This window comes from Numenius arquata, chromosome Z, assembly GCF_964106895.1.
Source record: "Numenius arquata chromosome Z, bNumArq3.hap1.1, whole genome shotgun sequence".
Taxonomy (NCBI): domain Eukaryota; kingdom Metazoa; phylum Chordata; class Aves; order Charadriiformes; family Scolopacidae; genus Numenius; species Numenius arquata.
The window spans coordinates 31,115,608-31,129,633 of record NC_133616.1 but is presented as its reverse complement, the minus strand read 5'-3'; the positions used below and the strand labels follow the sequence as shown (position 1 = coordinate 31,129,633).

Sequence of the window (14,026 nt, the reverse complement as noted above, 5' to 3'; positions counted from 1 at the left end):
CCAAAACAAACACATTCTTTGCCTAATCTTCATCCTTTCTTATATCACAATCAGACCACCACAACTTATGTATGATGTTCAATCTGTATCTTTGTTTTTTGGATTCTCTGTCCTAGATATTTTCATTCCAGCCTTTCCCAGAGCATTCTGCACCCTACAACTTTTCACTACTATGCTGTTAAGACTGCATGTTTAGGTAACTGTCTTAGCAAATCTTTTTGTGAGCAGTATGCTTTGACCAATGCTTCTTCAAAGCCTGTGCTACCCACTTTCTGCCTGCAACCTCACATCTCTTAGCCCAGGCCCGAGACAAGAAGAAAAACTGTGCCCAAGTATAGCACATCTAGGTTACTGTGTGCAGGGAATTTACTTGTTAAAGCTTGTGTATGCTTTTATGGCTATGTCTGATCCACCCTCTTCTCAGATTCCTGATTGGTCAAATACAGTATAGAGTTGTTACAAAGTACAAGGTGATGCTAAGTCCTTGCTGTATCTCATGCCTCCAATTCAAAGCATGTGTGTAATAAATCTCTACACGAAACATTACCATAACACAGTGTATTTTTTAGGAGAAAGGGGCTAACAGAAACTGCAACAGCAGCAGCACAATTAGTTGTTTTGGCTGAAGTTCATTCAAACAAGTGCAGCCTGAGGCAGATACTCAGTTCAGACCAAACACTTCCATGTGCAGATATCCCACCAGTCCAAAATTCCTTAAAGACAACTTTAATGATACGTTGGCATCAGCTCGTTTGTAAAATACATCGCTGTGACCTGGTATTTTACTGTTGTGGCCCAAACAAGGGTGCGGAAACTTACTCCATTTTTAAAATTTTTTCAAGGTGAAGCAGAGAACATTTTGGACACACAGAGCACTTTGCTGGAATTCCCAAAAGGACCACTCACTTATGAAGAGCTGGAGAAAATCAGAAGATCTCAGAGCAAGTTCTTCATAGAAAAATAGGAAGATGGTATTAAAGCTGAATGTCTGAAATGTGATTGTAATACTGGTTTTTGACATTAATGAATCATTAAAATTTTAAGAAAATTACAAGCTTTTATAAAATTGAAATATAAATCATTTTTTTAAACTGGTATTTTCTAAAGCAATGATTTTTATATTTTATGTATCTCTTGAAAACATCCATTGTTACTGTAGTATATTTTTCTTGTTTAGAATGAAATATTAAATTTACACTGTCTATTTAGAGTCTGAAAATAACTTTCACCTGTAGTAAAAATGTCTGGTACTGACCAAACTCACTATAATCAACAAAAATAAGTTAATTGGTAGTTACAAATTTGTATGAATATGGTCATAATTTTCAAATGTATTTAAGGATGCATAGTTCATTTTGAAGTCGGGAATAGACAGTCAACTTTGAAAAATAAGACACTTTTTATTTGCTGTTCTTTAGGCAGTAAACTCACCATTTCTGCTTCAAATTCTGGAATAAACAACTTTTATCAGAAGTGGGTTCAGAAGTAAACACGTCACTTGCTAACTGTGTGTTTTACTCTTAGGAAAAACTGTATTAAAGTATGAGCAGAGATAATTTCTCAAAAAGAGAAAACAAATTATGTAGCTATTTCCTGAATCTTTTTCATGCTTGTTTGACATTCTGAAACTCAGGATAATTTGTTTACATGAAATCAGAGTTTCACTACTAAGATGAATATTAACTTAGGCTAACAGCAAGCAAAATTACTAATGTATGTTTTTGTAATGGGTAGATCCAAGGGGCCTTACAAGTACTGAAAAACTGAGGGATTTTTTGCATGCCTTTACTCTAGTGTGGTATATACTGAGAATATAATTTTAGTATATTTTAGTATTCTGATGTTACACTTGCCAAAAAAACCCGGCATCTTTCTGTATTGGAAATCTTGTTTAAAACCAGATTATTTTGTGTTTTGGATGGAAACTCTTCTAGGATTCGTGTAATTGTGGAATGAAAAACAAATGCCCAAAAAGCATCCAATAATGAATTAAGCCTAAGTCTGTACTGACAATTTGTTGAGTTAAAAATTAAATTCTGGGTGGAGATAATGCCCTGAATCTCATTTTGAAGATGACTTGAATAAAATTTAGAATATTGTTACAGTAAGACGTGAATATATAATAAAACAAAAGCTTCTCAATGTAGAATAAATTAATAGCACAGTTTCCATAGCTGTGTAAGATTGATTTCTGAAAGTGCATTCACTTCTGCATTCAACCACTTCTGTAATTGGTTCTGTCATTGCATGTTAATGATGCATATAACCTGTAACAGATTTCAAATGTGATGCATTTTAATGTGCAGAGTGATAAAATGGGGTATAATAGCTTGGTTTACACTTTAGCTGTTCAGTATTTAAGGCATCGATTTTAATTGGCTGGGAAGGCGTGCCTCAACTCAGCCTATGGTGCTACCCGTATTCTGTGACCTCACAAAATGCAGCCCAAGACCAGCTCAATTTTCTGCCTGTCCTGTAACATAATCCCTCACCACTTGCTACACTTAGGACATACGTATCCCTGCTTACTTCTTTTGCTTTGAATAACAGGACATCTGCTACCTTACCTCCAAGCTCTGAAGTCCACCTTGCTTTAACTTTGATGAAGTTATAATAGCCTTTTATGTTTTGATCTCTGTCATCTATTGATACTCCTTTCTTCCAAAAAAGAAAAACAATTAAACCAGCTTGGTTTGGTATTTGTGTGTCTCCACCTGTGCCTTTTAACTCACCTTTTAAAAATATGGAAGACATTTTTACACATGAGCAGTTTTACTTACAAATCCTAGAAAATTAGGAAATACCCTAACCCTACCCACTGTGAATTAGAAATTAATATCTGTGTGTTTGCAATAGATTGCTGGCTATGGTGTTGGATCAAGAAGTGTTGTTAAAGGAAGCAAGCACGCTAAGCAAAATAATGACCCTGACAGCAGTTTTAGAAGATAATAGGATAGCTATTTATTGCTTCATCCTATCTAAATTTGAATATTTTTTTTTCTCCCAAAGGTTAAACTTAGATCAATAATGTTAATCCATGCTAAAGACTCCACACTAAAAAGTGACGCCAATAGGGCAGGTTTGATTCAGTGTTACACAGTGAGTGTTGGTGAAAATTACTAAATTTATAAGGGAAAAGTGACAGGCTCCAAGCAGAACAATTGAATGCCAAACGCAGAAATTGATTTAAACAGGCTACCTAGAATGTGCCAAAGGTCATCAAGAAGTTAAGGGTTTGTTACCTTTACTGCCTTTATCTTTTACTGTTGGCTTTGCTTTTTCCTTGGTAAATATATGCTTTTGTTTTGAAGATGCTCATTCTTTGTTATGGATTATTTATTTTACTGCCAGTGTGTTAATCAAAATGCTTGCATGTGCCAAGCCCAGTCATATCTGTCACAGATATCCAGCTACAGGGTGGCTGAACTGTATGACTTCCTTCAGAGAACAATGAAAGAAAGCAGGAAAGCTCACCTTTGACAGCGTCTACTTCAGGGAAACAGATGTTTACAGCACAAGTTGCCCGTAATCATCATACCTGTTGTACTCGTAGAAATAAATAAATAACATATAGAAGACATCCTGCTCTCTTCTGTCATTGGTGATCAACTGGCTTCAGCTGTAAGACTTACTTTAATATATCACAGCAACTGTCTGTTTTCATGAATCACTGGGGAAGAGAAGGAGAATAACTGCAGGGGGAGCTTGTTCTGACCTCAGGGCACTACTCTTCTTACCACCTTAATCCTGTTGTTTTTTCTGGTCATAGTGTCTGATAGCCATGTATCCTCAATCAGTGTCACTCAGAGCAGGATTCTTCCGGGAAAGTGAGAAGTCCATCATGATTAGGATGTCAAAATTAAACTCTTAGCGTTCTCATTATGGATATGTCTCATTCAGAATCCAAGAAAGTGCATGCAACTTGTGAGCCACAAGTGCCCGCCCCACACTTCTCTTGTTAGTCTGGTTTTGATAGAATACATGTGTATTGTTGAGAAACAAGCGATGTTACCTCAGGGGGCCCAGTTTGGGCCTCTTCCTTTATTCCTTGGAGGAATGATTTAACTTTTCCGAACCTTTCTTATGATAGAGAAAGTTAATCCTTACAGCCCCTTCCTAAATGTTTTGAAGTTATTTTATGACTGCATGTCACTGCTTTTAAAAGTAGAAGGGGGGAGGCATTTATGTGGACATAACCAAACAAGATAGTTTCTGCATTATTCTTTAATTGTTTCATCAATCTTGGAATTATTGATATAAAAATGCTTGGATTTCTTCATTTTTTTAACTATTAGCTTTCTTAAAGGTGAACTGCTTTCTAAAACCCATGATGATCTTCTGATGAAGCCCTATGTAAGTTAGCTGGATACCACTGGTACTTACTCAACAATCACGTGCATGCAGTGGTATTTCACATTTCTTGCAGAACCCAGTCTAGTCCTAAGGAAACTTTAGAAATACTTTAAATTCATGTCTGAGTAACTTTCAAAAACTAAGTAGTTCTTGCAGCAGTGAATTGGATGAATTTGAAATAAGTCTCTGAAAAAAGACTAATGAAGTCTGTTCATTTCTGATCTACTTCTGATCTTCTGTGTAGATTGTCTGACATTTAACATGTGAATAAGCCTTTCCTTCATGGTATTCAAGGCTATCAAGGTATTGTTAAAGGGTATCTTTTTTATTTAGCCGCCTGTTTTCACAAAACCTCCTTTGCCCTCTGTAAACTTTGATTGCTAGTGGCCAACAGATCCAAAATTTAGTTGCAAGGGAGGGAACCAGTACAGTTGTCTTTACCTTATTTTAGGAAACTAAAAAAATACAAAATATTTGCATTGAGACAGTACACTGGATGTACCTATCATGCAAGATCCTACAGATCAAGAATGGAATTTCATATCCTTGCTCTGCTGTTGTCTGCTCTTCTTTATCATACAAACAGTAAGAAGGTAGATAGTTGCTTCAGATTGGTTGCATTTAAATTATTTATTATGGATTGTTTTGAATAGTAGTTTTTCTAGCCATGATGAACAGATAATTAAACCTTGCCTCTGACTTGATTTAAATTCATCACAAATTACTGAGAGATTGCCAGTTAGGTTTTTCTGTATAAAATATTGTGTGATTTGAAGTTACATGACTAACATAGTAACTTTCTTTATAACTTACTATTCGAATCACAGCAGATGCAAAAGCCCTAGATGCGAAGGCAATGTTACTAAAATATGGCTGGAGAAAAAATACTCAGCATACACCCTACCAGTGAAACTGCAATAAGCGTAGTAACATTAAGCAATGTCAAACTACTGCCAGCTTATTTGGGTATGATCCTTAATAAAACTCATTAACTCGCTGCCTGTTGCTGCAGTCTTTAATCCTAGCAAGACAGCATTCATAGCCTATGCTTTTCAACAGGAAGAGTGATGAAGAGTGCTGCAGTGTAGGCTCCCCTGAGGAATTAGGAATGTCTTGAGAAGCCATTCCCTCCAAGGCCTCTTTGACAACTTGTACTCCATCACCTACCAACAAGCACAACAGAAAGCACAGGAAGAATGGTCTTTCACATTCACTAGCCCTGATGAAGAAGCAGGTGAGGTCAGAAGAACTGTTTTGAACTATCTGTTTTCCAGTCTCTTGAGTGCTGTAGTCGGAGGTAACGTGCTTCAGACACTTGCGAAAAATGAGGTTCTTACAAAAAAAACCTAAAGGTGGCCATCATAATGCCTGCCTTTGCTTAGGGAGAGTTAGATGTGGTGCCACAGTAACTGATGGTCCAATTACATTTGAAAGTCAGAGAGTCACAAATTGTGATGCAATTGTGGACAGACACAAATTGTTGTGTAGATTGATGAGTCAGACTGCTATTTGGGAACCTCTCTTGAAATTCCCCAGTGAAAAACTCTGAGAAGGACATATCAGACATTTTGCTGCTTTCAAAGACTGGATCCAGTATTGGGCATGGGCATCAAAGTAGGGTATAAAATGAATTATATGAGTTTACAAGCTAAGTAAGTCACTGGGTCAGTCACTGCCTGACTCAGGAGGCACCTCCCTTATTGCCCTGAAAGTCCTGGTAGTGCTCTCACACATGACTACAGCTCTCCAGTCACTGATAACAACTCCCTTGCCTAGAAGACTACTTACAGTCCACGAGTAAGTTCACTTGATGTGATGGGTATTTTCAGAAAAAGTCCACAACACCAACAAGGCCAAGCTGCTGCTCTCTTTAAAAGTGGAAGTTGTGATTATCTCAGCACAAGTGGTCTGTAACAGAATAGCAGTTAGGACTTCAACCCAGGGAGAAACAGATGGAGGTTTTATTCTTCAGGAATTTTGGATTGGCAGCCTCCATTTCGGCAGATTGCATCCTAGTAACAGCCTGGATGATATCTAGTGTCTACTGTTGAAGTGGTACCACTGTCCAAAACATTTAAGACTGGACAAAAAAGAAAGTCCAAGTACAGACAACTTTGCAGGTTGCTCACTATTCTACACCTCCACAGCCTTTTTCTAGATCCCGGTCAGCATAAAACACACAAGTTCTCCTTGAACAGGTGATTGGTGTTTATTTCTCCTCTGCCAGCACAGGTGAATCACTCACCTTTGTACACCAGGCCATGGATGCACGTCGTCTTTGTGCTCTCCTTCTAGATGGAGTTTTGAGGGGTTTTCTCTATAAACTAACAGCACTCTAGGGATAGAAAGCACAGCCCTCATGCAAAAGGATCTATAGACAAGAGCTTCACTGTATTTTTAGGGAGATGAACTTCTCTGGTTTTCCACTGTATGGCTGTTTATAAAAGGAAACACCAGCCACTCTTGTCCTATCGTGCTCAAAAAAACGCCCCAAAAGCAAAGTTTATTTTCACAGGGCGCATAGTTCTGCTTGGTAAGTCCAAAGAAAGCCACCCTTGTCAGGGAGAACCTGCTGAGGGCTGCTGGTGAAACACACCAGCGTGGAGCACCGCATTCCCAGAGCACGCATGTCGGAGCCGAGGCATCTCTGATGCTTGGGTGCCTACAGCTGCCACTGAATGTCGGTGTCCAGAACAACTAACTTGAACTTGAGAGAAATTCAGGCTTTTAAATCCCACCTCAAGTGTCCGTGGCTTAAGTAGTTCTGTGGAAGCTTGTTTACTTTACTTTACTTGCTTCTGTCTTTCTGCTTCACCCAACATTTTTAGGCCGTAGGAGTAGTAGTTATGTAGATTCTAGACCTGCAAGGGAAAAAAACAGGCGAGCAGAAGTTTTCCACATTTTAAAGGCCATTCGAGGGGGCACTGACCACAACCCGGAAAGGCTGAGATGGAGACGGAGAGGAGAGTGTGGCGCGGGCCCGCGGGTTGGTGGGGAGCCGTCGGCCGGCCTGAGGGGAAGCCGGAGGCGGGGTGCACCCTCACCGAAGCGTGAGGAGCCGCGGCGGCAAGGAAGGGACAGACAGAGGAGGGAGCCCTCCCCGAGGCCGACCGGACGCCGCTTTCAGGCTCGGGGACCGCCCGGCGAGGCAGCGGCGGGTGGCGGTGGCAGGGCCGGCACCGCGGCCGGGGCGGTGACTCAGCGGCGCCCTCAGCGCATAAAAGGCGGGAGGGCGGGCAGGCGGAGGCAGCGCGCGCGGCACGCGGGGAGGCGGCGGCGGTTAGGGCTCGAGGGCCACGAGCGCCGGCGGTTAGGGCGGTTAGGCGGGCGGCGGCGGGTCCGCCGAGGGGACCGGGACGGGTCCGGGGCGGGCGGGCGGCGCCATGAGAGCCAAGCTGCGACTCCTGTGCGCCGCGGCGGCGCTGATCTGCGCGGCGGCCCCGCCGGGGCAGCCCGGCGGCTGGGGAGCGGCGGCCGCCGCCGCCGCGGTCTCGGCGGGCGAAGGGGACGGGTACGGGGTGAAACTGTGCGGCCGGGAGTTCATCCGAGCCGTCATCTTCACCTGCGGCGGGTCCCGCTGGAAGCGGCTCTCCCTGCTGGCGATGGAGCCGGCGCCCGCGGCCGGTGAGTGTCCGGGGGACGGGCGAGGCGAGGCCGCAGGGGGCAGCCCTGTCACAGGCGGCCCCGGGGCGGCGTCGCTGTCCGGCCAGCCCGAGGGCAGAGGCGGCTGTCGAGGCGCCGCGCCTCGCTCGGGAGAGGCCCCGTGAGGACAAATGGGGGGAAATGGGAGGGAGGGGGGGACGGGCTCGCTCCTCCTGCTCTGAGCCGCCGTGGGAGGGTCGCCGACCTCCTTTCCCTCAGGTTCCCCGTGCGGGTCGGTATCTCGCCTGACTTCTGAAAGGAAACCCGCACATTAGGGGAAAAGACCAGGCAATCACCGGGGCATTTATAGCCGCGGTAACCTGCAAAGTTTTGGGGTTGTTTTTTTTTTGGACATTGCTCTGCACAGGGCTGAGCAGCCCTGTCGGCGGCCGAGGCTCACTGAACTCTTTATTAAAAAAAAAAAAAATAATGGAAGAATAAATCACACTTCTACTCGGCCATGCAGGGGAGTGTGATGCACCCTCGGAAGCGGTAGGGAGTGCCTCTCGCTATGGCTTCACTGCTGTCCCAAACCTCGGTGGCTCTGCGGGCTGGGGAGACCTGGCTCAATCTTTCCTCTACTGACAGGCGCTATTTAAAGCTGTGCTCCTCGTCTTTCTGAGCTGTGCTACGGGCATTATTGGATGTGGAATCGTTCGGGTGTTTGATCACTCGGGTGTGCTGCTCTGTACAAAAGAGTTGGCGTGTTGGGGGATGGGTGGGACTTTTTGGATGGTGCTTCAGGTTACACTTTAAACAGTAAGAACTGCTTTAGGGATCTTTGGTGAAACAGTTAATGGGTAAAGTATTCCTCAGAGAGTTTTAAGCTTTTGTGTTCCAAGTCCAATATATTAAGAAAGCATAGCAGATGGTTTTTTGGGCTGTGTTCTCAAATTATGGTAATGTAACAGTAATTTTAAGTAAATGAGATGACTCTCATTTATGTTGATATTTTGAATACTGATAATAACATCTTTTAACAAAGACAAAGGTTGGAATTATGGCTAAAGTGTGCAATAGAAGGGCTTTTTTCTTGTTCAAACGTACTGTTAATGAAATAACCTTGGACCTCAGGCAGTTAATGAAGCCAGTATTTTTGGATTCTTGGGAGTGTTTTGCTTTTTTTTTTTTTCCTGACAGGTTGAGTAGTAGATAAAAGTTACCTTTGTAATTATAACAAAAGACATATGTAGAGCCTCTGCTGGGACTGTGTTCTTTCCCAGCAAACTTTGTTTTCCTTTTTATTAACAGTAGCTTCTGAGAACATCAGTCACTAAGGAGCCCTGACTGCTGCGTGCTGTCTATCTAAAAGTCTTCCCTGCCCCAAAAGACTACTAAATAGCAGTTACTGTCTAATTAGTAAAGTTGCTACAACCACTTTTATTTTTGTCCATATTCAGGCAGCTGTTCTGTATGAAAATTAGCTTCTATATATTAAGTAGCCATATTTAAGTAACTGTTAACGTTCACTGGATGTTCTCATGTTCTTTCAGCTTTCTGAAACAAAAAAAACCATTAACAGCATTAAGACTATGAGTCAAACACACATTTAGGACTTTTTTTAACTTGAGAATTGAAGGAGCTGTTTTTCTTCACATCAGCTGAAATAAGGAGTGCCACTTCCCTTGCGGAACTAAAACCAAGAGAAACGGTGGGAAGTGAAAGGAAGTAGAACTGGATTTCTGAGAACACTTCAGTCAGTGAAACAGTGTGTTTCTAAGTAAATTCTGCCTCTGCTATGCCTTGAGAAATGAAAGAAATGAGTGCAAAGCATCGGCTGAAAATAGCTATAGAAAAACAGAATCTGTCAGTAGCAGTTTACATACAATATTTGCTTATTTAGACCTCCCTACATTTGATCTTCATATGGTGCTAATTTGTGTGGTTGTGCATGGGAGAGGACTAGTCTAACCTAATTCATGAGCCACATGACATAATCCTGTGTGGTTTCTGAGTACATCTTTACTACAAATTTTTATTTTTATAGAAATACTGAGACATATATCAGTAACATACTGCAGGATGTCTATACCTCAGTCATGGTTGTAGCTGTCTCCTCTCCATGTCTATCAGGCAGCTTAGCCTTTAAAATGTAAAGAGTCCCCTAAAAGTAATCTATAAGTAAATCATGGAGTGGAGGCTCTGCGGTACTGGCAGTTCTCCCAGATAAGTGCTTCGCTTATTACTAACGAATGGTTTTTATTGCTACTTCTTAAAGTTATGTGCTCCTTTTGATACTCCTACAGTCTGAACCTAAAGAAAGTCTTCTCTTTAAACAGATTCTGCACGAACAGCAAGTAACAAACTACTGGGAAACTTCAAGCTGCAATCAATTTTGGGTCCTGAAGTGGAGCAGCTGCAGAGAAGCAGCCCATTTCTTGGGTGGGAGACATTTAAGGACTTGTATAGTTTAAATGACTATAATGAATATGTACCTGTGGCGGACGACTTCAAAGAACTTGCTCGCCAGGTAGAGGAAGCTGTTCAGAAGGACAGGGGAGGAACAGGAATTGCAAATCCTGTGGGATCAAACAGTTATCTTTGGGCCAGGTATCCCAGAAGAAAACGTGAACCTCTGGGTTTGGCAGGAATGTGTTGCAAATGGGGATGTACAAAAGCTGAAATAAGTACTATATGCAGAGTTTAAAATCCTCTCTGCACTTATGCATGAAATCAATGTTCGTTGCAGTGCTACTTGATTGAATACTGTACGGAGAAAGAAAACTCACTGTATTTTATTTTGTCTCTATGTACCAGTCAATACTGCTGGTTCTCCTTAAAAAAAAAAAAAAAAAAGAATCCACAAGTGTAATTGTAATGATTTTGTTTTGCTGCAGTAACTTCTAACCTATATTTTTTACTAAGTCTTTTCATTTTAATGTTGAGCCTTTACACTTATATTACAAATATATTATATCTTTGTAACACTCTAGGAAGAACTTCAATGTTTCATTAAAGTGTAATTATATTAAGTGTTACTGAATTGTTCTTTTCTGTTGACAGAAAGAACATCCAGTGATGTTCTTGAAATGAGATTCATGGTACAAAGCTGTACAGAAAGGATATTTTGCCAGTTGAAGCTCCACTCAGCACTGACTCAGCTTGCTGATTATTTTTTGGACACACTTTTTCCATTTCCTTCTCATTGCAGAATTGTTTTATGCAGTATCATCTTGCTAGAAACTTTACCACAATACAACACCTGCAGCCCAAATTCTTAATATAAATTTCTTCATATTCATGGATGGGCTTGGTAGTGGGTGAAGCATTAACATTTTAATTATTCCTTGTTTACCATACTTCCTCATTTATTTTCCTACTGCTGCTTAGCGAGAGTGTTGGATGTGCTTCAGGTCACCTGTTCTGCACTCAGACATCTTCTTGTGTATTCTTATGGTATGCTGGTCTACACTACTTCAGGTGTATTTCTAAGTTGCTAATTGCTACTGTATTTGTAAACTGCTAATTTAATCTTTGTAGTTTCTAAGCTTTTTGCCTTCCTGGCTGTTTTTCTTAGCTGTAACAATTTTTATTTCAAGCTATGTTGTTGATGAGTTGAAGTTTTTTGGTTTTTTCTGACCTTTATGAAGTTATTGACCTTTATGGTAACTTCACTTAGCTTTGTAGCAGCAGTTGACTCAGAGTGTACTTTATAGCTTAGACCGCACAGTTGTTTCCTTTGGTTGATGGTGCTTCATTCTTCAAATTGTCTTTTGAAAAGTGTTCTTTGATTGAACTACTTCTTAGTGAAGTTATTGCATCACTTCTTTATCCCTTTTCCTAAAATACTGTTATTCCAGCAGTTAGGCATCTAGCAATCCTTTTTATTTGTTTAAACCATGTCAGTTTTATTAAGGAGAGAGTGGGCAGAGAGGGCATTCACTGTCAATGGTGTTACCTTCCAGCTGTAAAGCACCATCTCTTCCGTCATTGTAACAACAATGTTTAGCAAAAAATGAGTTGTCTTCTTCCACATGTTGTTGTAATGACTGCTTTTTGTCACTCTGAGTGGAGACGATAACTCTAAAGTTCTGCTATGGTTTTCTTTGCAACAGGCTAGCTAAACTTCTATAGCTGAACTTCCAGCAACTTCACCTCACAAATAATTACGGGTTTGGAGACTTCTACTCCTTATGAACTCCTCCTGGACCAATTGGATGGGGACCTAACAGTAGTTTAGATCAGGATTTCATAGGGAAATACAGCATGAGTTTGAGGGGAAGTACTCCTTTAATTCATTAATAAGATCCAGGGCTTTGGGAGTTAAGATTCCTTAGCAAGGCAAAGGCTAAATGGTATATAGAATTGCTAAGAAAAGGGAAAATGTGAAAAGGCTGTGTATGATGAAACTGAAAATTAGCCTGTATGCATTGTTTGCTTTACTAGTAAACTTTCAAAGAGAAATATTGGGAAAGGCGAATATGGTGTTTATTCTACTTGCTTGCTCCAGTAGCGCTGGTCTGCCCAGGTGCACAGCTTGCATGTATAGTGAGCAGTCTTACTGATATCCTGAGTGAAACAAAGATGCAGTTAAGTTTGTGAGCTTAAGTCTTGGACAGAACACCCTAGAGTTTAACTTGTCAGGTTAGACATAACTCATTGGTAAAACTATCAATAGTTTAAGTGGAGATTAGTGTTAAAGATGAACTGTTTTGTGCTGGGACAGAATTATAAATAGAAAAATCAGTCTTTATCTGACACAAGCAGGCATTTTTCAGAGGTATGAGTCAAGATACATCAGCATGCATAACCCAGGGAAATGCTGAAATTTGCGTTTTCATCTGATTTCTTAGTAGGCCTTGTCATAGTCTGTAACAGTTTTAGCAGGTCAGCCATGACACAAACACATGGCACAGACTGAAATTCAATCTGTATTTTAGAGTAAGGGAGTGTGCAAAGATTTTCTTTGTTTTAAAGCAAATTGAATTTTCAAAGACCTCTAATGTTTTCTGTGTGGGTGGGCCATATTTTATAATGGTTTCTTTGCAATGTAGCCAAAGGTGACAATTACGTGTCACTGGATTGCAACAGGTCTAGAGGATGCAATCTGTTCCTGCTTACATGACTGAGTGTCCAAACACATTTTTTTAAGACCAGAAGCAAACCTTTTACGTAAAAAGAGGTGTCTGACTAGTTACACGGGGGAAGCAAACACATTTTGGAGCAGACAGCTCAAGATGTAAAATAATTACTGAGTTGGCACATTGATCCAAATAGCTGACCCGAAGGACACTGCTGAGAGCTCCTCTGGGAGTACAGCTATATGTAGATAGCAGCATAAACGTGAGCACAGCCATTCAAAGCAGCACACTGCGCTTACCATCACAACTGTTCAGAAACACTTTTCAAGAGAAATAAGCTGCTGCTTTTTTTTTTTTTTCAACCGTGTCATTCACAGAGCAATCAGCTATTGAGAAAAGCACTGTTTTAGCGACTTGCTACTTACAGAAATTGCAGTCCCACTCATGTAGTCTTAACCCACAGGGAGTGTCCAGTTTCTGGGGAACCTGTTAAGATTTGTGAGCCATCTTCTGAACAGTAATTTTGAGTTTGTGAGTAGAAAATGGTACATCAGCATATTGTCATATTAGCAGTGCTATCTGCATCTGCAAAAGTTTATTATTGAGGATTTTTTTTTTTTTCACTGTGAGTGTAGTCTGATTTAGCCTATGAACTCCTTGAAGTCAAAAGTCATGGGAATAATCCACAGCAGCAGATACAACAGGTTTTCCGGCTCTATTCCCTGCCACTGCCTTACTTAAAACCTGACAGAGCTCTTTATGTAGAGCATTAAGAACCACGGAGATGACTGTGATACAGCTAGAGCCAAGTACCTCAAATGATAGGGTAGAAGTTTCACCATCCACGGAATGCTGAATGTGCTGCAAAGAGCTATCTGACAAATCCCAGTGACCTGGAGGATGCAGCTCCCTTCTGTGTCTAGTCCTATTTGGTCAGTTGATTAATTTGCCGGTTGTTTAAACCATACAGGAAAAAAACATCTGGATTTCTGAGTTACTGGAGTAGATGT

At 41.1% G+C, this 14,026-nt stretch overlaps 2 protein-coding genes across 2 annotated transcripts in view; both read left to right on the top strand.

Moving 5' to 3' along the window:
• The window catches only part of PLGRKT (plasminogen receptor with a C-terminal lysine), a 31,685-nt gene extending 28,132 nt beyond the window's left edge, over nucleotides 1-3,553 (top strand). Inside the window, exon 5 of the mRNA XM_074166413.1 lies at nucleotides 843-3,553. Within this exon, the coding sequence (XP_074022514.1) occupies nucleotides 843-964 (122 nt within the window). The 3' untranslated portion in view covers nucleotides 965-3,553. The remainder of the gene's footprint in view (nucleotides 1-842) is intronic.
• A 4,183-nt stretch (nucleotides 3,554-7,736) lies between these two features.
• On the top strand, nucleotides 7,737-10,642 carry LOC141477543 (relaxin-3-like). Its single transcript, XM_074166750.1, has 2 exons — nucleotides 7,737-7,977; nucleotides 10,275-10,642. The coding sequence occupies exons 1-2, from the start codon at nucleotides 7,737-7,739 to the stop codon at nucleotides 10,640-10,642; spliced, it is 609 nt and encodes a 202-aa protein (XP_074022851.1).
• The last annotated feature ends 3,384 nt before the right edge of the window (nucleotides 10,643-14,026 follow it).

Bases quoted from the DNA above. Each gene is read 5' to 3' on its own strand.
- LOC141477543 (XM_074166750.1), top strand. From the start codon at position 7,737: ATGAGAGCCAAGCTGCGACTCCTGTGCGCCGCGGCGGCGCTGATCTGC. The intron at 7,978-10,274 runs GTGAGTGTCCGG...CTCTTTAAACAG, and splicing joins GGAGCCGGCGCCCGCGGCCG to ATTCTGCACGAACAGCAAGT.